The sequence below is a fragment of the Aquila chrysaetos genome, chromosome 23 (assembly GCF_900496995.4).
Source record: "Aquila chrysaetos chrysaetos chromosome 23, bAquChr1.4, whole genome shotgun sequence".
NCBI lineage: Eukaryota > Metazoa > Chordata > Aves > Accipitriformes > Accipitridae > Aquila > Aquila chrysaetos.
In genome coordinates, this window is record NC_044026.1 from 2,711,223 (window position 1) to 2,735,402 (window position 24,180).

At 40.9% G+C, this 24,180-nt stretch overlaps 1 protein-coding gene across 2 annotated transcripts in view; it reads right to left on the reverse strand.

The window, feature by feature from the left end:
• Positions 1 to 23,921, reverse strand: part of GRTP1 (growth hormone regulated TBC protein 1) — a 38,700-nt gene extending 14,779 nt beyond the window's left edge. The window contains exons 1-5 of one of the 2 annotated variants that reach the window (XM_029998669.1): positions 23,698 to 23,921; positions 21,678 to 21,829; positions 15,317 to 15,475; positions 7,992 to 8,116; positions 4,504 to 4,600 (exon numbers count right to left, since the gene is read on the reverse strand). In XM_029998669.1, coding sequence (XP_029854529.1) covers positions 4,504 to 4,600; positions 7,992 to 8,116; positions 15,317 to 15,475; positions 21,678 to 21,829; positions 23,698 to 23,735 — 571 coding nt within the window. In that variant the 5' untranslated portion in view covers positions 23,736 to 23,921. Of the gene's footprint in view, positions 1 to 4,503; positions 4,601 to 7,991; positions 8,117 to 15,316; positions 15,476 to 21,677; positions 21,830 to 22,980; positions 23,003 to 23,697 lie in introns of those variants that run through there. The other variant, XM_029998670.2, reaches the window with a different exon arrangement.
• Positions 23,922 to 24,180: the final 259 nt, after the last annotated feature.

Here is a 24,180-nt window from a genome sequence, read left to right on the forward strand (position 1 = left end):
GTGCCACAAGGGAAAAAAGGCAAGGGAGATCCTACAGCTTCTCTCTCAAATAAAATACATTCAGCTGTGAAAAGAGAAATAATGCCACTGCACAAGGCACTAGCAAATTTCCCACTGGAAAAAAAAGGGTGCCATTGTGATCAAGTTGAAAAAAAAAAAAAAAAGAAAAAAATCAATTCAAACTGGAACAAGCACACAAAATAATTATTAGGCTAAAATGGGAACAGAGAAGAGTTTGACTGAAGCAGCTTAGTAATATGAAAGAACTGTAAACTGAATTGACTGTATCCTACAAATACATGAAAGGTAAGCGCAAGAGAAAGGGGGACTTTTTTTACCCCCAAAAGTAAGCATTGGCACAAGAACAAAAGGATATAAAATTGGCCATGAACAGACTAGTGCAGAAATCGTAAGACCTCTCTTAACCATTGAAAGAGTACTCTACAACTAGTTTTTAGTAAGAGTAAATAACTCCAGTATAATAGTCCAGTAGACTAATTAGATTATAGCTTGATAAACACTGCTGCTTTCAGACTGAGAACCACTGAAGGGGGGACGGGGGGGGCAGGACTGTTCTGCTACATGCAGGCATAACTGTCACGCTAAAGTGGTCCAAATTGTCAAGTTTTTCTTCTCTTAAACTCACCATTTAATCACAAATATGTAAAACATGACAAATATGCTCCTTAAATCACATACCAAAGTACCACAGTTAAAAGTTCCCACCTACCTGATGCTTTCTAAAGCAACCTCCCCAATATTTCCTCAACAGAACAAAAATATTTCTCAGCAAGAACCAGTGATGAACAGAACAGAAACACTAAGGCTATGCTGAATACAAATTGCAGACACATCCACTCTGAGCTCAAATTGAATCCATACTGTTTCTTGTGGGCAATACTGTCTGCTCCAGCCATCTGATTTGAATGAACCTGGGAATGAAAGATCTTGGTAACACCCAAAACTTCAGTTCAACAAATAATTCTCTTCCCACTTGCTATGTTTAAATGAGATATGCTCCTAATCCCTCCAAATCCCTGGTGTAGCAGCTGACAGACACAACAGGCAGTAGACTACAGGCTTGCCTTCAGCAGAAGCAGGATCTTTCTGGCGTCACTCAGCTGTACCCAGCAGTGCTACGTTCAGCCAGACGAATGGCACGCACACAACTCCACATACCAACAAACCAAATTGTAATTTTTGCTGGCTCGCTCTTCCAGCTGTGCTAACTCCAATTGAGTGTAACAGACCAATTCAGCCAGAAAACCTCAACTGATGGGGTCCCATTCCCAGGTTGTCCCCCTCCTGTCAGTGAGTGGAGCAGTTTACATCTTCATCATATCCTATGGTACATAGCTCCACGCAGACCTAAAAAACGGTACAAATGGGGAGGTGAGCCATCACTTAGGGAGCCCTTCTCTGTCACTTCCCCAGAAAGCTGCCACTAATGCTCCCATCTGTCACATTCTACATTTTTCAATCAATGACATTGATTTGTGGCTCGCTTGGTTCATCTGCTGACAAAAAAAAAAAAAAAAAAATGCTGTCAGCATCAAGGTACTGGAGCAGCTGTTTAATGTAATTAAATGCCTGTGGGCCAGGGGAAAGAAGCATTCATAGGGACACGGCAGAGGGCAGAGAAGGGATTTCTAAATTGTCCTAATTTTAACTGGCAGCGACAGGACACACTCGAAAATGAGGACATGACCTGGAGGCATATCTGTTGCAATGAAAGGGGAAAGCATGTAGATTATAATGCAAACAGATCAACAAAAGAGCATCAGCAATGAAACTAAAGGAAAAATGTTGCTAATCAAATCATTAACATCCAACAAAAAACGATTGCCACTTTTCCCTCTGAAGATCTGGAGAATTTACAATGTTTCTCTGCTTCTCCAACAAAAAATTATAGGGCTTTAAACTGAAATGCACTGCCCCTTGCACTGTTAACAGAAGAGCAGTACTTACTTACCTGAGTAAGTTTCTTTATGGATACAGTCTGCTTGCCTGTCTGATTCTCTCACATATACACACAAAAAATTTCACTGAAATTATGCCAATTATTTTATCTGTCACGCTTTGAATTGTATAAATGTACAATTCAAGCATGATATAGGAGGGTAGTGGGAATAAAAGGAGGGGGGAATTTAAAAGAAAATTGGGCGGAGGGGAAGAGCATCGGCACCAAGTTTTCCGACAATGAAGCATTTTACTACTCAATACAAATACTTTTACTACATAAAAGATTCATACTACCTTACTTGGGCTCTTGTTGAGGCACTCAAGCTGGAAAGGACACCTCAAGCTCTCTTAAAACTGACTTTGGAGGGGAAAAGGGGCACACTCAGATCAGCAATTCTGATCAGATATCCCCTTCCCCACTATCAAAGAAACATAAGCATGCATGTTTCTAACTTCAGCACCTTAGATGCATGTCTGTATTGGATGTGCTGAACCCAGGCCAAAGTCTGTAACAAGACTCTTGTTACAGTGTAGTAAAAATATATCTATAAACAGGGTAGTAAAAATATATCTATAAATATAAATTAAGTAAATGTACATCTCCTTTACACACAGTAATTGCCTTTCACATTATGAGTTTCTTCTCATCACCAATGCTACTGGCATAAGATAAATTCAACAACTAAGAGGGAAGTCTAAGAGCAACTTTTGTCATTTAGGTATCAGCAAAGTATAGAAGAAGTATGTACAAGAACAACTAAAGGTTTTACGACAAACTAACGTAAGCTCCCTACCAAAAACAATGAATAAAAAATTCCGAATCTACTCCCTTGGCCCAAATAAAAACATATAAGACTATAAAAAAAGATTAACAGCAAAAGTTGCCACACATCACTTTGCAGCGAAACTTGCCTTTTACTGAGGGCCTTATTCCTCACACAGTGATGTCATTGGAAAGACATCCACTGATGTCAGCCAGTGGCAGGTCATGTGGCAGACTGCAGCCCTCAAGTCTCCTACCTGTTTGCACAGCTTACAGCTCTCAAGGCTGAACAAAAGCAACAGACACAGCTGATTTCTTTAGACTATTTTTATAGCTTGAAAGTAAACTTCAAGGCTGTAAACCCTCAAATATTTGCAGATTGATTCAACAAGTCATAGCGCTCCTTGCCCGTCTCTACTCTTTCAATCTGCAAACGAAGACCAACCGCTCTGCTCACATGCAAGGAAAACCTGTATTCCTATAGGGTGTATTCACTGTAAAAGATAATTTCTTACAGCTGTTCAAAAGCAGTAAAAGACTCCCTCAGCTCTTTTTCCTTCTTTCTCAAAGTCTTTCCCTTCTGTTCAGTAAGGAACCAAAAATTATATACTTTTATTTAATCTTAAACAAGAACAGAAAGAAGCAGAAATGAAAGTATCGACCTTGATGTCCTTGACCAGCACTTAGTTGACACTGTGATACTGAATTCAGCCTCTAACCACTTGGGATAAAGATCTGTTCAAAACTAAAACTGGGACAATAGGGCATTTCAAAGCCTCCTGAAAGAAAAATTAGCCTTCCATTTTGAGTATGGCTTTACATTAAGGGTGTAGCTGTAGTCAGTCCTGTTCAATGCTAATGGGAATTCACGATGAAACAATTCTTCCTCTATAATTAAATCCCAAGAAAGAACTTTCCCAAGTGTATTTCATAGGAGTATAAAACATAGCTGTGCCTGATGTCTGCTTCTAGTTTTAAACTACTTCACACATGTGGTGAGGTTCAGCTTATACATGGGTCAAAACTCAGTGTGTAAACACCTCCCGCAAATCCAGAGATCCAGGCAACAGAACCTAGAGAGCTACTGCACTGACCAAATGTAGATACTGCCTATAGCTTAGGGTGTGCTGAATTTCCCTCTGGACTCTATTGACCAGCCTGCCTAGATCACCATTGATTGTAACAGAGCTTTGACAAGAACTTCACATACAGACACAAGACAGGGATTTTGACATTTGTTTGCTTTGTTGCAAAATCACGATGTGCCAAGTGCCCAAGATATCCCTGCTCAGAAGTAAGGGACACAGCAGAAACTACTGTGCCTAGCAGAAACTACCACCTTGCCAAATACCTCACGCTGCCTCCAGCCAAGCCACTGGAAAATCCTACTTCAGGTTCAGTGCTCAAACTGTGCACATCTCCCATCTTTGCTCTGCTCTGCAATCACTGCTTCATCTGTGTCTCATATCATATTCCTGCAACGAAAAGTGCCAAATCCCAGACACCTTCACAAGCTCTGTTCCCCAGCATCATACTGATATAGGAAGACATCTACCTAACAGGTACAAATCGGGAGTGAGAAGTAAGACTGCAAATTAACATACACATAAACCACTGTGTGCTGTGTCTTTGTCCTGTGTTTCCAGGACCCTAGAAAATCTTCAATCCATGCAAGTCTATTTTAACATCTAAAACCTCTAAAAACAGAGAAGAATGCAAAGATAAAATAAAAGCCAAGCTCCAATATACAAATACAACTATACATGTTATTAGCATACCAGGCAATATTCTTCCAATAAGAGCATCTAGCAACCAAAAGGACTCCTCTTCATTCTTTGTAATAAGAATCAGGTATCCAGCTATGAAGTTCATGCCCTGAAACAGAAAGAAGGTGTTTAAGACAACTACAGTTCTACAAAGTGGGCATATTAAGTAAAATCTAGCAATAAAGGCCACTGGTTGAGTAAGCTGTTAAAGCTGCATGACAACAGCTAACAAGAATTATTAACAAAGATCAAGGAGAGCAAAATTAAAAGAAAAGCTTAGTAGTCTATAATTTACCTTCAATTTTCCTTTTCTTTTTTCTTTTTAAAATCCCAAAGCCCTGTCCCAATGTAACTGAAGACTGCTTTGCCCAGAATCAAAACACAGCTGTATTAGATGTGTGGTACAAACACAACACACCTGCAGGTAGACAGTGCACCTGCAGAAGGAGAATGCCTGACCCAAACACTCTTTAGTAAAAAGTTGCAGCTCCAGCAGCTTTTACAAGCTGTTGCTGCTTAACTCATCAACTGACTGTATAAAAATCATTTACTTCCACAACACCTCCAGTACTCCACATGCTACTTAATGACTGGCCACTGTAGCTCCTGCCTTTCATAGTGCAAACAGAAGGTAAACACCAGTGAACTACTGTGCATTTTTTAAATACATCTTTTCCATCATAAACAAGCTAACAATCATATGTTTTTTCCATCGTAAACAAGGTAACAAGCATAACAACACAGACAGCACATCAGAACAACAATATACAAAAGCTGCCTCTGAGGTGCCAGCCACCCCAAAGTCTTCCTTTATTACCTTAAGTTACCTTTAAATATTGACAGGCTATGAAGGCTGGTGTTGGTTACATTGCCTTCTTTGGTTTCATCCCTTATTTTGGCCTTCTCCCTGTTCTCTCTCCCTCCAAGCCGGACTTCTCCAGCACGTCTATTGCCATAGGCAGCACCACTGCCTGTAGGTATCCTGCAGTGCTGCCAATCATGGCTGTGAGCCAGATGACAGCTACCAAAAAGAACACCCCTCACAGTCCCTGGAAACTACAACTTCCTCCCTGAACTGAGATGTCATTTTTTGTATTCAACAGATTTGACTTGCCTGTCCCACCTCAGAATGCCTTGCAACACTCCCAGAACATGGAAATATTAGGACACTGCACCTTCTCCAATGTTTAATTTTCAAGCTTTGAGTCACCACAGGAGTTGTTACACAAATGGCTTGGATAGACCTTGCATGGCCTTACACGGTGCTTGGCCTTCTAGCTAGGAAGGCAACTATTTGTTTCCGTGCTGACAGTTAGTTCAGTAATTGCATCTATGGTGACAAGAGACTGTTTGGCATATAATGTGGTACACACAAAGAACTTCTCTGGAGCTTAGGTTCACAGGACACTGAATTTTGCTGGTTATACCAGGGTAGGCAACACTGTACCACTGTCACAGCATGACAACGCAAAGCCTAATACACTCCCAGATGGGAGACTTAAATGCCAGTAAGTACCATAAATGCACTAGCATTATGGGAACACCCCCTGAAGAGCCTTCAGTCAGTAAAAGCTCTGCAAAACACTTGGGCGGGGCGGGATTCAATTTTTCACTCCAAGTTTTCTAGTGTTTATAGGGTCTCTCTCATCATGCAGTGGGTATCACTATATCTATCTTGATGAAGCCTGCTGCTGCACTAGCAGAAAAGGTGATTTCCTGAAACTCTGCTTGATTTACAACATGCCTTGGAAAGCAGATGTTGACCTTTGGTTTATGTTCTAATTATTTAGCCAGAAAAGATAACATTCATCCTGTGAAGAGACCAGAGGTGAAAAGAAATCACATAAGGCTTAAGTCTTCTTCTGTCATCTCCAGTGTTCATAATGCCAAGTCAAAATGCAAAGATTAGCCCATTAAACAGTTAATGTACCAAAACTTTTTAGTAACAATTGGACAAAAAAAATTTGGGTAGAAGCTAGCATGGTCTAGAGCACAAGTCCTACAAGGAGCAGCTGAGGGAACTGGGGTTGTTTAGTCTGGAGAAAAGGAGGCTGAGGGGAGACCTCATAGCTCTCTACAACTACCTGAAAGGAGGTTGTAGGGAGGTGGGGGTCAATCTCTTCTCCCAAGTAACAAGCAATAGGCCAGGAGGAAATGGCCTCAAGTTGCACCAGGGGAGGTTTAGATTGGGTATTAGGAAAAATTTCTTCACCAAAAGGGTTGTCAAGCATTGGAACAGGCTGCCCAGGGAAGTCGTGGAGTCACCATCTCTGGATGTATTTAAAACACATATAGATGTGGTGCTTAGGGACATGGTTTAGTAGTGGACTTGGCAGTATTGGGTTCATGGTTGGACTCTGTGATCTTAAAGGTCCTTTCCAACCTAAATGATTCTATGGTTTAGGAGTTGTGTATATTTGTGGGTATAACTACCTCTGTATAGGAGCTTGACACTTATAAAAAAGAGTATTCATAATTCTACCCCTTCTGTTGTTCTCAAAATATTAAAATTGTATTTTAATAAATACATAATACTGAAAATAATAAAAATCATTAATCTACTCCCATTCTTCAAGTAATTTCTGTACTAAAAGTGGTTGGGATACACAAAAAGAAATTTTTTTCGTGACTTCAGTTTAGGTTTAAGTCCCTCTAAGTCTTCTCCTCTCCAGATTTCAATAAACATAATACATAGTCTTTTAACTTAGTACAGTAAATACAACTGTTCCAATCTTTCTCAACTGACATGAGGTATAGGTTAGCACCCATATCCTTGGTGAGGAAGGGGAGGAGAGGACTTAATAAGCGAATTGAAAACACATTTTGCTCATGACAGTTCCTGCTTCTTTATGATCCTTAAAGATGGCTGCTTTTTCCTTGACTGACATGAATCAACTTTTATCTTCTTTGCGTCCCCCAGGAAACTTTACAGTACTTGGCAGCAACAACAGGAGCTTTTCTGAGCTGCCATCCAAGCAGGATCAGGTTGTATTTCAAATTTTCTTCTTACTTGCCTGTCTATACTGGGAGATGGCACCAAATAAACACTACCACCCCCCCCAACTACGTGATGTCACATGAATGCTGGTCTTCCTCTATTTTGAAAAATGTGACAGTGAAAACAAAGGAAATTGAGATCTCTTAATGTTTCACACATACCAAGGACTGTTTTGGGAAAGATGGCAGGAGGGAGGAAGAGGGAAAGGCAAGCTCTCTTTCTCTTCCTCTCCGAAGCAACTAATCTTGATACAACCGTATGTGATAAAACATTTATTTGCAGCTAACAAATGGAACCAAACATGATCAAGCTACCTACAAAAAAGGCCACAGAGAAACTCACAAGGACATTTGAACTTGCTGGAAGTGATTCATTCCCCCCCAGGGCCATTTTAAAAACAAAAATAGTTTGTGGATCTGCTTCTAAAAACGCACATTCAAATGGACAAGAACAACTACCACTGGTGAAATGCAGCATTGTTTAAAAAACAGTGATTACATACCTGACAATATCCTACTGCTTTATTATGATGCCCATATGCTACCAATACATTGTAGAGTGTATGCTGCAAACATGGATCAGCAGTTTTGCGGAATTTTACATTATCTGGAAATGTTCTGTTCATGTCTAGACAAAAGGGAAAAAGACCAAAATTAAGAGCCATTCCCTCCTTCACTTTCCAAACAAACTTTTACAGCTCTTCTGAAGTACAACTGAAACTTCACTATGGTTCACTAAACTGTAGTTTTGGTGGATGGATTTTAAGAAACAGGTTTACCTCCATTTTGGCTAAAAGGCCATCTGTGTTCAAGGATAATCTATTCCTAGAAAGATTAATCCTATTAGTGTACAGAAATCAATTTCATGCAGGACTAAAGAAACTCTCCTGCAGATTGGACTCTGTGTCTGACTGCAAAGGCTAAAATGAAAGCAAACCAGACATTTAGACTGACAGAAACAACCAAATGGACCAAATTTATCTAGCCAAGTGGCATGATATGAACTGCGCCTCTAGGAAAGCATATTCTCATAACAAATCAGATGAACTTTCAATTGACTTGTTCAGTGAACGTCTACCAAACAGTTCCAAACAGCTTAAAAAAAAAAAAAAGTGTCCTGTTCCTGCAGCTGGTGACTTCCACTTAAAATCACTTTTTTAGAGTTTTTTTGAAGTTTCTCCATGATGTGACCATGAGAAAAGTTGTTTCTTCATTGGTGCAAAATCACCAAGAAGGACAGTGATTTTTGATATCCAAGCAGCACAGCACATCCCAGATGCTTCATGCTCAGTCCTAAACCAAGTTAAGGACTATGCAATTACTGACATTTCAAAACATTCATTTCTTCCACACTAAACATGAATAGTAGGACTCATCTCTCATTACAAAGGTCTAAAAATTAGACATGCAAGTTTGAGCTAGTCACTGAAAATTCCCTTTAGTTGTTGGCAAGAAACAGGCAGAGTTAATTTTTTTGGCCTGCTTCACTCCATAAAGAGGGAACCCAAAGACACTAGTCCAGACTCGCGCATCTGATTTTTAGAAGCTTAAGTTGGGGAGAAAAACCCTATTCAAAAGTTACTTTGAAGATTTTCAAAACCCAAGATTTATTAATAAAATATGAATAGTTGTTTTGGTTATATTTAACAACAACAAAAATTGGGTTGAAGTTAAAAAAAAAATTCAGTAACAGCACTACTGTACAGATATCTATGTCCTAAGAGTTATCACTTCTTATCAGCCTTTTCCTGCATAAAAGAAGTCTCTTACAGCTTTGACACAAAGTTGAGCTGTAAGCAACCAAAGGAAGAAAGCTCCCCAAAAATCACAAGTGTAATGGAAGTCACAAGTATTAAAAAGTTATCGCACTAATCACTACTTCTTCCTTTTAAAGTGAACAAATCATTTACAGAAATGGGAGGGCAGGGAAATATTTCACTTCACCTCTCATGTGACTGAAAAGAAAAACACAAGGAAAAAGACAATTTTTAAAAGGACTTGAGCAACAGCCAGTTGTAAGGTAAATAAATCTGTTTTGTTTCCTTCTTGGTAGCAAGAGCAGCATAGTATTTGCATAATCAAAATTTGGTTTTTTATTAAAGTATATGCTAGATGTTACAGAAAAGATTAATGCTGACATTTCAGTTACAGCTCTTCCCCTCAGCTATACAGAACAAGGGTGCGGGGGAGTACAAGTCCATCACACACAAAGCACAGACTACTCAAACTGAACTCATCTTTAATTTCACAACCTGAGGAAGGCCTACAGTTGAGAGAATCAGCTCCAATTTGCTTTCTGATTGCAGAGCATGTTTTTTTCCACAAGGACTGGGGGAAGTTTTCCCTAATTTTATGGAGGATTTAAAACTTTTCTTATATTTAGTAACAGCATTTTAGTTTGGGGGGAGGTGACAGGCACAAAAAGAAGATAAAAGAGCTAGAAGTCTTTACACTTAATAGAAGATATGGGGCATGGTCTCACAGGAATTTTTGTGCCAGATTATTATCTTGAGTGCACTAAGAGCAGGGGGTCCCGCTTCCTCTCCATCCTCCCCTTTCTGCTCCATTTCCATGCTCTCCCTCTTCCTCCAGCTCTCTGACTGCAAGGTGAGGGAAGTCAACCCTCGAGCACACACAAACCGATATGTTTTACCATACTACAAGACAACTGCCAGAGATTACTTGAGGCAAACGGCAGGAGCAGGCAAGAGCTGTTCACCTGACTTGAGCATTTACACCCACTTTAGTACATCAGTCCCAGAAGAGACATCCAAACACTTCCTCCTGCTGCTCTGCGCAGCCCACACTCTGACCTGCTATGCATTAATCTACTTCATTCTTGATAGACATTAGCATCCAAAGGAACACAGCCTCAAACTAGTCCAGTTTGGGGAAAAAATATCAGAATTGTTTTCAAGCAGGGAAATGAACATTAGAACTTTATACTCCTAGATAAACCCCCAAACTATGACCATCTTGTGGTTGTGTGCAGATCTGCTGGCTACAACCAAACTAGGTGTAGGAGCATGGGACCAGGGAGAAGGCCTTTGCAGTAAATTCAGATTAAATCCCAATAGCATTTTTTTTAGATGATCTTTCAGTGCTGTGAGATGTCAGTGTTACACTGGTGTGAAACAAAAACAACAGCTTTCCTTTCTTGTTGATTTATCCCTGTGCAGCAACCATGAGAAGACCATTGGCTTGTTTCTTCCCCTTCACAGATCTGCAGTATTTCTACCTCTCATTTAGTAATATGAAACAATAGGTAGAAAGCCACATTAGCCTCAGTTTATAAAACAGACACCTGTTTTGGTACCTGGAATCACAATTGTCGATGCTATTTCTGGAGATTTAAATGTGCAGTCCTGAAAACTAATGCTTTTGTACCAGTCTTGTGCTTTTTATAGTTAGGGTACTTCAAAAGTCAGCCACCTATAAGTCAACCTTCTGCATCTTGGTATCTCGTCCTTTCTGTTCTTACCTTCATATCCAGGTGCTTCCCACTCCCAGACACAGCACCCAGTAAATTACACAGGTATTTTTTATAACTAACATCCTATACTGCACTTACAGTCACTTCTTTGCTACTGCTACATCTGCAACGTGAGTAGCTTCTGCTCTGAATATCTTCCAGGCAGGTATTTATTTTATTTTTTTTAACTAGTAAAGAGCAGAACAAAAATTTGCCTTGCCTGTCAACTACAAGCATTCGAAAACTCCACTGCAAACCTCCAGAATAATGAGGTTAGGTCATCAATTACAACTTGTAAAAATAATATACTTAAAGGGTATTTTAAATTTGTTGTAACTGGATATTTAGGACTCATCTTCAAGCTTTTCCCTGCAACGCCTGCAACTAGAAATTGTTTTGGAGGTTTGGGGTTTTTTTGTTTGGGTTTTTTTTTTGTTTGTTTTTTTGTTTTGGAGGTTTTTTGTTTTTAAGTTAAGGTCAAGTTTGCTATCACCTAAAACCAGAGACACTGAGCCTCACACCACCACCAGCACCAAGTAACAGTTCAATAGCTTGCAGCAGTCAAGAAAGCAAACAGGGTTAGGATTTCCCACAAAAGAACAATAATGCCACTGTATAAATCCGAGAAGCACCCGCATAAATTCCAGTCCCCTTCATCTCCAAAAGGTGGTATCAGAATTGGAGAAATCACAGAAGAGAATGGCAACAAGGAAGATCATAGGTATGAAATGGCTACCACACATAGTATAAAACAATGGGGATTAGAGCTCCTTAGTTTGGACAGAGATACTTATGAGCAAGACAGCACAAATCTGCAAAATCATGAGCAAGGTAAATGACATGAAAAAGGAACAACCAGATTTTTTTGTGTGAATTTTTTTCCCCATCCAGTGTGACTAACTACAAACATGCAGCGTATGACTCAGGAACTCCCCAAACCACAGATAACTGGCGACTAGGAAAAACATTCTGAGGAAGTATCACTACACACTTTACTCCTCCAGTTCCTCCTTTAGCTGTTCTGGTAGACAGAACACCAGGTGAGGTAGCCATTCGGATATGAACTGATACGGCTTCTCCTACAGAGAGCCAGAAGAGCTGACACAGCTGTTCCCCTTGATCTTGCACAGTTAAATGCCCTAAACTCATGTGAAAATTCCCAACCTTCACTAATAGTTTAACCCCATTCAGAGAAGCTTATTAGTGCTTTGATAGTAAAATATTCACTGTCTCCAGTGAAGTGGCAACGGCTATTTTTCAAATTACTTTTCTGAACCCGTCAAACTAAACTAAGATCCTGCAACTACTATCCAATCCACACAGTCAGAGCCTTGCGCCAGCAGTCATGCAGTGCGGTGCAGGCTCAGGGGACTGACTGATAAACATCAGACCCTGGCTTTCGTGGCACCTACAACTCCTCCTCGTGAAACGCGAGAGTGGAATTGGGGATATTAACTGCATGTGCATGCAAGAGGACTTGCAGACACAGACATACTTACTCTGAAATTCAACGGCCCAGCCTAAGGGGGGCTTACTGCAAGGAAGCTATGTCAGCTTACACCCCAGCCTCTTTGTAAGCAGCACGTAGCCTTTGCGTTAGGAGGACAGCCACATTTGTATCCTGCCAACATAATTTATCCTACTAAACTTTACTATAATAGGGCATGAACAACAAAGCTCAGTAGGAATGCATGCCCTTCTAAATGTGTGCATAAACTAAGCCATGAAATTTTCCATAAAAATTCAGAGACCTGCATTCTTTAAGCTCTTATTTTTTTATGTTTAGAGTAAGAAGCCTGCTGTCTTCTACATTTCACTTAAAAAAAACCAAACACCCCCCCCCCAAAACTATGTTCAAAGAGCAAATATATAAAACAAAATCAGCAATAAAGCCCATCAGTTAAGGATCAGTAAGTTAAAAAAATTGGTGAAAGGACAGTTTAGATTTATTTAGCTGAAACACTTTTGCTATTACTAATCAGATTTTTCTTTAAAGATTTCTCTACACAGTCTACCTGCACTTTTTAATCTGATTATATCCCATTAAAAACATTCCCATATTGAAAATAAGTTCCAAGCGTACACAAAAATGGTTTGGAGCTTCTAGGCATGTAAAAGAAACAGGACACATTGGTTCTTACACAAGTTTTAAATTGAATTTGAAATAAAGTCTTTGGTTGGCCTTGTCCTCCTGCCCCTCCCCCTGAAAAAAAAGAAAGCATGGTGGTGGTTCTCTTGTTTTTAAACCGCAGCATTGTCCTGGGTGATAACTTTACAGCTAGACCGTAGGACTAAATACAACACAATTGCCTGAAAATTTTGGAAACTGCAGACATGAGAAGTGAACAGCAGCAAGATTCCACATTTTAGTTTAGTTTACTGTTAAAAACAACTACAGTGATGGGAAAACAACACAGGCAGAAAAACTGAATGTCAGACAACAATTCACACTGAAACAGTCCTCAGCAAAAGCCCACTATAAAATACAGTCAACAGGTGCATTGAGTTTATTAAACACAAAGTTTCCATTCACCTTAAGTACTTTGCTCCTTCCATCCATCATACATTTGCATTGTTTCTTCCTTTCTGAAGGGAAATCTATCACCCTGGAGTCTGAGGTCCTTTTTTTTTTTTTTTTTTTCCTCCAATAAAATCCTCCAACCCATTTTTCTTTATCCCTTCCCTCATTTGCTCCTTGTTAGTTTTCTTTCTGCAGTTTTCCAATCAATGCAGTAGGTCTTCCAAAACTTTATTTCCTCCATAATTCACAAATAGATCTTTATCTTCTTCCATTATTCTCCCCCCTCCGCCCCCCCCCGAAATATTTTTATTTCATGGTATAACCTGTGTGAAAAGCCACCTACTGTCATGATATGATCCTTCGTGCCATTGTCTAGTATTGGAAAAGAAATTGTTTGCAAATCCCTCCTGCAGCATTTATACCTCAACTGAATACAGTTTGATTCTTCTCCAGGCTGGCTTTGGAAAGTCATCTTAGTAGCTCCCTCTATGAATAGAGGGAGTATTCATAGTTAGAGCTCTACTGTTTGTAGTTCTGAGCAGGATATGAGCCTGAAGATTTCTGGCTAGTCTTCATATTCATAGGAACATGAAAGTTTATGCTCCAAAATGCCTTACTAAGGCGTGTAGTCCCAAAAGCCCACAGTGCTGCTGCTGCTGTTGCAGGGAGAGGCAGAGGAGAAACTCAGCATAAACCAAAAAGTGTTCTGATGGTTATGCAACTTGAATAAAAATCCATAAAGCCCCAGCTTTAACTACCTGGCTTTTTCAAGTAGAAAAAGACAACAACTGCACCTGCCATTCTAACAAAACAACCTCAGCATTGTGCTTGTCCAGAGCACAGCCCAACCTCTTGACTCATTAATTGGGCAATTCCGCCAATATCAGCTTCTCTACAAAAACTCTGCTGCAGCAGGTTGAGAAGTTTCAGGACAAACATCAGTTACATCAAACTTCTACTTGCTTGTCCTCCCCTACTGCCTCTTTTAAACACCCAGTGGGCCAGTCTGAGGTCTGGTTGCCCTAATACCCTGTCACCAATTTTGGCCACCAATCAATGTTTGCAGACAGCACATATGAAACTGGATTAGTAGAGGAGGGGTATTTCTCCTCCTTTACTCCAATTCTTTCAGGGATTTACATTTAGTGTTCAGGATTTCATGCATCAAGTGGATTTCCCCACCCCTCAGTTTGTCAAATTCCTTTTTAAACTAGTTCATACTTCTGGCCTCAGCAGCACCCTCCACTAACAAGTGCCACAATTCAGTAATATGCTCTTCTAAACCTGCAGCATGGCAAATTTAATTCAGTGTCCTTGGTTCATGTTACAAGAAACAAACAACAATTGCTCCCCATTCACACTCTCTACACCATTTATAATTCATATAGGTCTATCAGCAGCTTTTTCTCAGCAGCCTTTTTCCTTGAGCTGAAATCCTAGCATACTTCACCTGCCTCATACAGACACTGTATCACATCTTCAACCATCCCTGCTGCTCTTCCAGTGTCCTACTGGGAAAGAAGTAAGGAGAAACAGACCCAAAGGCAGGTCTCATGGTACAAAGGTATCACTTAGGAGACAACATAATAATGTTTTCTAGCTTGTTCTCTGTTCCTTCCCAAATAATTTCTAATCTTCCTTAATGCTTTTGGTCACACGATGAACCTGGAAAGATCTGTGCTGTTAAAGAGTTTATGGCTAATCTAATTTACATGTTAATTCAGCTCTTAAACCACTGCTATAGAAACCAAGTTTTCCATTACATAAGTCAATCTATGACATTTAAGGACATAGGACAGATAAACACAGATAAACAGTGTTATCAAAACAATAACCTGTTTTGATTGCTTCAACCAGCTTGTCATTCTTCTCTCCTTCAAGCAGCCTGTGGTAATATCCAGGGTTTTGTTCCATGTTGGCTTGGGCCCCACTCACAATCATCCAGATCAATGCACGGTGTTCATTGGGGATGCCTTTCCTGATATATCTCTTCACTGCAAAACAAGAAGTTTGGTGGTTTGTTGTTGGTTTTTTTTTGTTGGTTTTTTTTTTTTGGTTTTTTTTGGTTGGTTGGGTTTTTAAATAAATAAAAAAATCCAGCTGTTTTTTTCTTTTGGAAATGAGCAACAGAAAGTTGAGACTTCACAGGAAAACTCTTGACTAGAGATTATTATGCTCTCCCTCCTATGCTACCATTTAGGATAAGCATTTCCTTCTCAGCTACATAGTATATTTTAGACTCACTCCTAAGTTCTTGCCATTCAGACTCCCCACACAGATCTCTAGACTGAGGCTTTCCTCCCTCCTCTATTCCCCCATTAGGATTTTGAATCCTTTCCTCTTCCCACCTTTCCAGATAGAGATACGAACAGTAAAGTTTCCCCTTGATCTTTGTCCTTTTTTCATTCAGACAAGCACTGACTTTTTCTTTCCCTATGTTACCAGTGGTCTCTGACATGATAGCCCTTTCCATTTGCTTGGTTATGCTCTAGCATAAATGGCTATTTCAACATCACCCTAGGATTTCAGCTTAGCACCTAACCACTGAAATCAGAGCAGAAACTGATAAATATGAAATCTGTGGCTACTGTCTAAATGAGCTTCTGGAAGAACTGGAGGTGTGAGTAAGCAGCAGATGATTTTTTCCTAGAATAACTGGGGAAGTCTTTTCAAATCTAAAGTAGCTCTTATCTCCTGCATCATATTCATCATCAGGGTGTGCTTTGGGGGGTTTTTTTAAGCAGATGATTCAGTGTAAATAACTAGGATGCAAGATTGCAGGAAGAAGCATCAGGCTAATGACAGCCAAAGCAGCTTCCTCCTAGGAATGGTATGAAAAATATTAATAAGGAGCCAATGCTGCTCATCGGTTCATAATCTTAAATCAGCATTACCCCTTCTGACCCAAAAAGACAATCAAATGTTTGAGATCCTTCTGCTTTTTCCAGGGAGCCGAAACTGACAAAGGAAACAGACGTTTCTTACCAAATGAATGAGACTGTATCAGAGTATCAATTTCTCCTCCCTAAACTCTATACGACTCAAATGAGAGTGGATGTTTTTATTCCCCACACACACAATACCATTACCTAATCTGGTTTTATCCAGTCACAACAATCTGTAACAGAGTGAAATAAGGTTTTACAACAACTCAGCCAGCCACTTTCTAAATACATTGCACCCACCTGCAGCTGCCTATCCTTTAGGAGCCAAAGCTGCTTTCCCAGTGTCCACAGAGAGATCCGTGCATCTCTAATGAGCATTTCACCCACCTAAAGTCTGGTACTTTCTCTCAAAGAAACACTGCTACCCTCAACATTTGCAATAAACACCTGGTCATCAGGGTACAGTTTCTGTTTAGCTTTTCAATGAGGATTTATACTATGGGTTACAGTCTCTACTGTTCTAGCTGCGAAGTAACTTTAACTACAACCTTCTTTTAGATGGACTGGAAATAATTTACTTGTTCCCATGGTTATTTAATAATCCCCACTTCATCTTTTTTACAAGATTTTGAACTCTAATGCTCAAGAAATCCTATAGATGGACATAGCAAATGCAGGAATGAGTACGAGGAACCAGTCCCATTTAGGTCAACAAGAAGAAAGGTTCGGATGAGCCTGCGAGTGTCTCTAGAAGCAAATTTACTGGCTAAATTACGAGATTATCATATTCTAACACATAATTCCAATGGTATTTTTTTCTGGAAAAACTGTCAATTCTGAAAGCATAGCCACCATCCACATCCAACAATACATGTTAAATTCAAGAGAAGCAGGGACAAGCCTTTGACACTGGCGCAAGGGGAAAGCAGCCCTGCAGCACAGCATACACTCATTATTCCTCAGTGTCCTCGTTCTCATGGTGATAGACAGCCAGAGGCTTGTATTGCCCCAGGTGACTACCTGCCCCTGCTCCCTGACTCCCTGAGGAATGGAAAAGCCCTTTACATGGTGCTTTTCTTCCTCACACTGTTATCATACTTGCCAGGATCTGCAAACTGGCATACAGAAGCAGTGAAGTAGTTTTGAAAACAAGGACAGTTGCAATTTAGTATGTTTTATATATACTTATATTATTTATATATGTCATATTCTATACAGAAAATTGTATTGGTTTATACAAATATGTATTTATTTTGTTTTCTGTAGGCCCTCTTCCACATTACCCTCAGGAGGTAAAAGGCCCACAACAACAGTCCACACCACAGAATATCCTCCCACTGTAACATGTAAGAAGCTTTCACAGATGAAGCCGGATTGTGCTTGTGTCTCCAGTCACACATCTGACTCCCAATTCTAAACCAAGGGCTTGATCTCTAAAGTAGCACTGCTGAATACCACCAACCCCTGAGCATCCACGTGCAGAATCACTCCCCGGATAACAACCACAGTGTACAGAACTCAGTCTAAGCTTTAAAACGTGTTATAAAGAAGTATCTTTATGTGAAATTTTTGCCTGTGTTCATTAACAAAATATGAAACATCCATTTTTAAGCAACAAAAGCAGTCTTAATAATTCCATGACCTCTGACACCCAGTGCCAGTTTCTGCAGGTTTAGAGTCACACTTTATTAATATGTTTTTCTTGTTACAATTAGTATGTTTTCTTGTTACTACCTTACATGATAGGGTAGTATTCTAGAACTGCTAATAAATGCCCCAAGTAACTTCAAGAGAAAAATATGCAGAAAATAACATTTTCCAATACTGTGCACTACTTACAGTAACAAGATTTAAAAATAAGTAAATCACTTTAAGCCTGCCTGTCCTTGTTTAATGGTAGAACATGAAAATTTCGGAGATTTTTCCTTCTAGATGAAGTTGTATTTACCTTTTCCCCCCATTAACATAGTCCATAGTGTAGAGAGAAACAAAGTTTATGTAGGAAAACCCCATTTAAAAACTAAAATGATCTCATCTAAAATATTAGAAGAGTGTGATTTTGAGAAGCATCTCACTTTTCAGTTACTTTTTCAGTTACTAACAATTACTGTTGAATGCTGAGGAAACTAACTTGGACCCTAGAGGAAAAATTCTACAAAAGAGCTGAAAACAGCATACAACAAGGAATTGAAAGTTTTATTTTATGAATATACCACAGATACAAAGCAGATCTGTGCTGTAAATGTTCAAGTTACAGTCAAACATGAAAACTGACTAAGATGGGCTGGAACCCCTGAGCTGGAACAGAAGTGCTCCTGTTATCATCACTGTTTAGTACCATCACTTTCACTGTATTTTATCAGCCTCAAAGACTAGAAAGCACCTTCTGCTACTGGTCAGTTTTGACGAATCCACTTACAGCCAAATTCTTTTACATAGCATGCTTTTAGTCAGAATTAAGCTACTTTGGGCAATTATGTCAGACAGTTGCCCACCTGTAAACAAGCCAGAGCAGAAAGCTGTCTTTTGGTCCCATAAAGGTAGCAGCTGAATGGAGAAAAGCAAAAATTAAGAGGATCTCAGTAGTCACAGAGAGAGAGAGAAAGAGGAGGCAAGTGACCAAACACTGACTGAAAATTCACATGTACAGAGGAAACAGTTAAGATAACAAGGGTAGAGGGGGAAACAAAATACCAGAAAATAACAAAAAGGAAGAGACTGGAGAATGCGCAAAAGGAACTGTCAGTCAATATTCCCAAGGTCCGCCCTGCCGGAAGGCTGTAATCCAGAACAACAGGATACACTGCTTAATTACAGTTGTTAGAATATAGTCTAATTATTTTTCTTTACAGTAGAACAGAATTATATACATACGTATCACCCTGGATTGGAGGCAGACACAGTAGCATGTGAACACGCCACGTTTCCAAACTGGAAAATTAACACAAGTCATCACTTCTTCCTGTTCACCCAGACAGGAATTATGAGCTTCTCCATGTGTAAAGACAAATGGGTGTGGAGCTACTGAGATACCACATGTACGATGCCTCTCTCGCATCTGCTCACAGCAGGACACATTTTGAAAAGGCCCCAGTAGAACTCCAAATAAAGATATGGATTCACAGATACAGCTACTGCGTTCGGGGTGGGGGGAAACGGCAAATCAAATATTCTTCTTAATTCTAGCTTATGGCCAACTTGCAGCAGAGGGGAAGTTAATCAGAACCAGCATCTCCTGAACAAAGCTTCAGAGCAATGAAGTCAGGTCCTGGAGGAGGGAAATGCAGTGCATCACAAGGCAGACCTTCTGCTCTCTGCCAGCCTGCAAGGAAATCACTGCAGGATCAAGCACACGCCTAAAAAACTGCTTACATAATTCTAAGTGCACATGCCACAGACTTCAATCTTAATACTGATACAAGAAGGTAAGTATTTAAAAATCAGTAATTGTACAGGTTAACCAGTTGCTTTCCTCTTCCGAGGTATCAGTTGAGGATAATGTGGGAGGCTTATTGTTAACAATGTAGAATGTACACTCAGAACTACCTTTCCTCAACATTATTTATTCCAGTCACTCTCCTTAGAGCTACATATTACATATATGCATTCTCATGCATAGTCTACAAATTCAAGTATCTTTAGCAAAAGTTAGTAACATCAAAGATGATGTACCAGCCTGCAAGGGCTTGCTACAGTCAAGAGCCATTGCCTGTGTCCATTCAGTGGATTTGTGGTATCCCATTTTGCACAATCAGTAGTAGCGTGTTGGAGACGATTAAAGCCACGTTAATGGTTACTGCCATTACGTGGCTAGTGGGGCAGCATGACCATCAGTACTGAAGCCTGGTGGACAAGTTGAGAGATTTGGTCAAAGTTCTGGCTCTGAAATAAGACCAAAGGCATTCACACTGTTTGTATCACAATAGCATTCTGTGTCGACAATGCTGGAACAGGGAACACAAGGGAAGAGAAATGTAACAAACTCACAGAAATTGCTGAAAGCTGCCACCGTCACAGTTCACACATTTTTAGAGAAGGAGATGAATCAAAACCTGAGATTATTTTTCCACAACAACTAGAAGACTAAGTTCTGCAGAATCTCAAAATCCTCACTAATTCAAAATACCGCACAGTTATTGCTATATTCAAACTTGACACGCTAAACAAAAGCTTCTTTACATTTGGAAGACAGAGAGTAGAAGTAGCTACTTGCTGGTTAGCAGCATATGATCTAGCCGCTATAGCTCAAACCTACATTTTCTGGGATTCCTCAGCCTTAAAATGGACATACATACACTAAATAGACTGTTATACTTAAAATGTCTCACTAGTTACCACCTCATTCTTGGTGCCAAGAAAAAAAATGACCCCAAAAAACCAAAACCACCAGAATTAGCAGTCAACATCTGCACCTGAAGCACAGCTCTAAATATTCAGCTGTTACAGTCAGTGCCTGATTAACTTTTGCTTAGTTTTACTCACTTTAACATACTTACAGAGAACTCTGCCCCACTACAAAAGACTCCCAAGAGAAAGCAAGATGAATAGCATTATTAAGAGCAAAGAGGAAAATTTAGATGCTTATATGAAAAAATAACCCAGAGAAAGAGCAGGAGGAAAACCCCCCACCCTTCAGTTTCACAGGATTCCCTGCCACCTTCTGACTCCCTCCATTTATTTCTCCCCATCTCTCTTGCAAGATAAAACATTACTAAAAGTTTTCTGGCTTTTTGAAGTGACCATTAACAGTTCCATCAGCATTTTATCCAATGTTTCATCAGCTCCTGCACTGATTTTACTTTCTTCATAAGGCACTTAGCATCAGTTCTTAGTACACACCTTTTTAGCTGTGAGGTGAACATCATTTTACAAAATGAGGATAAGAAGAGCTAGAAAATCTCAACAATCTAAAAAACTGTCAAAGAGTCAGCAACTGAGAGCCCTGGGGTTCAATGCAGTGTCTTCTACATAATCTCGTATCTTTTGAAAGAGAGCACAGAGCAGACTACAATACAACAAACAGCTGTAAAACGGCATCTTGAAGTGCCAGTGGCCGTAATCTCTGTATTACAGATGTAGTAAGATATTATAGCATATGCCAAAGAAGGATTACTCCTTCGTAAGCTTTAAATCAAATCAATGATCCCCGTAACAACAGCGTACTTGCTTATGTATTATTACTGTTTATACTACTGTTTTTCATTTGAAGACAAAAATAGTATTTAACATTCTAAAACACAAACCAATTTAATACGATACATATTGGTTCCAACATAATGCACTTTTACCTACAAACAGGCATACAGCTCACCTTTTAAACTCTTCTGTACACTGTTATTCCCCTTTAGGAGCTTGGACCATTTTATTGCTCTTCTAGTGAGTACCACTAGATATCTGGAAAAGAAGGCTTCATAGGATGCATAATCAAAGTCTTCTGGCCTTTCAAACCCATATGGATCAACCCTACAAAATAAAAAAGAATTCTTGTACAAATGCTTCTACATACCTGCAGCTGAAAAAAAAAGAAAAAATGTGCACGTATGCTTTAAATAACTTCCAGTTGCTATTTCTAAAAGCAGCTCAAAACTCCCTCCAACAAAAACCTACTTTACACAAACCGTTACACTCCATTGAGCATATCAAAGCTGTGTAAGTAAATGAATTTAAACATGCACTGTTCAGTCAGTTTTACAGACTTCACTACTTTCAGAAGTAAGGAGTTTTTAGAGCACTGGGTCCATTGTGTGCAAAATTGACCCAAATTACGACCACACAGAAGTCTGGGAGGTATTTTTCTCCACAATGCAGACAAACAGTTGAAAAGTATGAAGGTATAGCACAATAGCTCAAATATGGCCTGAACTCACTTTCCACACAGTTCTGCACAGAAAAATAACAACAAAAAGTAAAGTGTAGCAAGTTCCAAAGATTATTTTTAAAAGGGGTAATTTCTGAAATTATCTTCGTGAAAGCATACAGCTTGGAAAAAAACACAAATCCTTGTGTCAATCTACCCTCTTCGTATGTAGTACCAAAATGCTTATTTTATTATCTTTAACAGTTTTTCAGTGTCGCAGCACGACACTGATGGAGTTTCAGAACTGGAAGTCTGATTCTGTTTTAGCTTGATATATCAAGTCACCTTGCTAAACTAGATTTACAGCAACTCCCCAGGACGCTTTATACCCACCAATTAACAAGCTGAGTACAGAACACTCATAGGCTTTGTAGAAGTTAAACAGGCAGAGTGGTCTGTCTACGCAGAAAAGTTTGCAAGACAGACATGGAGGCTTGACTTCCAAAACCACTGCCCGCTTCATTCATGGAGAAGGAATTTGCCCATGGAGCGGAACCAGCACAGCCTTGGGTAAACTCCAGCTCACGGGATCGTCACGGGTAGTAAAAGCATGAATCAGAAGAGGAACATTTTCATATTCAGACCTCCAACTGGTATTACCTAATCGGCTGTTCGAAGAGTCACCTTTGTACCCATGTACTCCCCAAACCTGACGCAAAACCCACAGGTGTAAAAAAACACCGAGACCCCCAACACCGGTTTCTCTGAAGGCACAGAAAACGCGCACAAAAAAATTCTAACACCTCCACGAACACACATCTCATATTTATGCTAGCGACTGCCCAGGCAGCAAGCACACAAGAGTTTCACTCTCAACTCCATTCCTGAGGTAAAAAGGGAAAATAAAGAGCCGGGAAGCACGGTTTTAAGGAAGTTACCTTCCCTAACCTGCCTCCAGGCAGCGAGGGCTGCCACTGCTCCTCGCTGCCCTCACGTTAACAGCCCACCGGTCCGTGCCGCGGATTTCCCCCGGGGAGAAGGCCTCTCCCCCCGCAGACCCCTCGGCCACGTCCCGCCGGCCCCCCCGCCCCAAACCCCAAGGGCTCTGAGAGGAATATCTTGCTCTCCCCGCAGACAACCGGCTCCAAATTCACCCTCCGCCACGGCTCCCCTCAGCCCTTCGTGTTTCTGGGCAAGCGGGGAAAAAAGGCTATTTTAAGGGACTACCAAAAAAAAAAAAAAAAAGGCCAAACGCCCTGCGAGGTGCTGAGAGTCGCCGCTCCCGCCTCGCTCCCTCCCTCAGCCAGAGTGCCGCAGATTCACAAGAAAGTTGTAAAAGCGGTATTTTTAAAACGTGACGCACACCCCCCCACACACATCCTCCGCCCCGGCAGAGCCCGCGTGGGAGCGGCCACGGCCGGTCCCGGCGGGACGGACGGACGGAGACACACACACACCGGACTCTCCCCTCAGAGCCGTCCCGCCACTCGAGCCCGGCACCGGCGACCCGAAGCACCGCCACCAGCAGCCCTACCTGTACGCCCAGTCCCGCCCGTCCTCTCGCTTCTCCATCGGCCTCTCCCCCCCCCCCTCCACCACCACCACCTCCTCCCCGCCTCCCCCGGCGGGGAACGCGGCGCCTCCGGCCGCGGGGGTCGGGCTCTCTTCAGGCCGAAGAACGCGGCAGCCCCATATGGAACGGCTCCCAGCTTCAACTCCTTCTCCCTTTGCCGCCCTCCCGGGGGCGGGGGCGTCCGCCGGGGCCCGCCTCCCATGCCAGGGGCCGGGGGCCGGGCAGGGCAGCGCCGGTGCCAGCGGGGACGGGCCGGGGGGGGGGTCGGTCCCGGTCCCCTCGAACGGCGAAGAGGTGTTGATCCGATTCTGGTGGTGGTTTAGGTTCGTCTATTTCGCGTTTCTGTCACATCTTGGGGGAAAAAAAAAAAAAAATCCGAGTGTTCTAGCGCGAGGGGAGTGTCTCACTGACATGGAGGGAGAGTGGCTGCAGGTACGGCCCTTC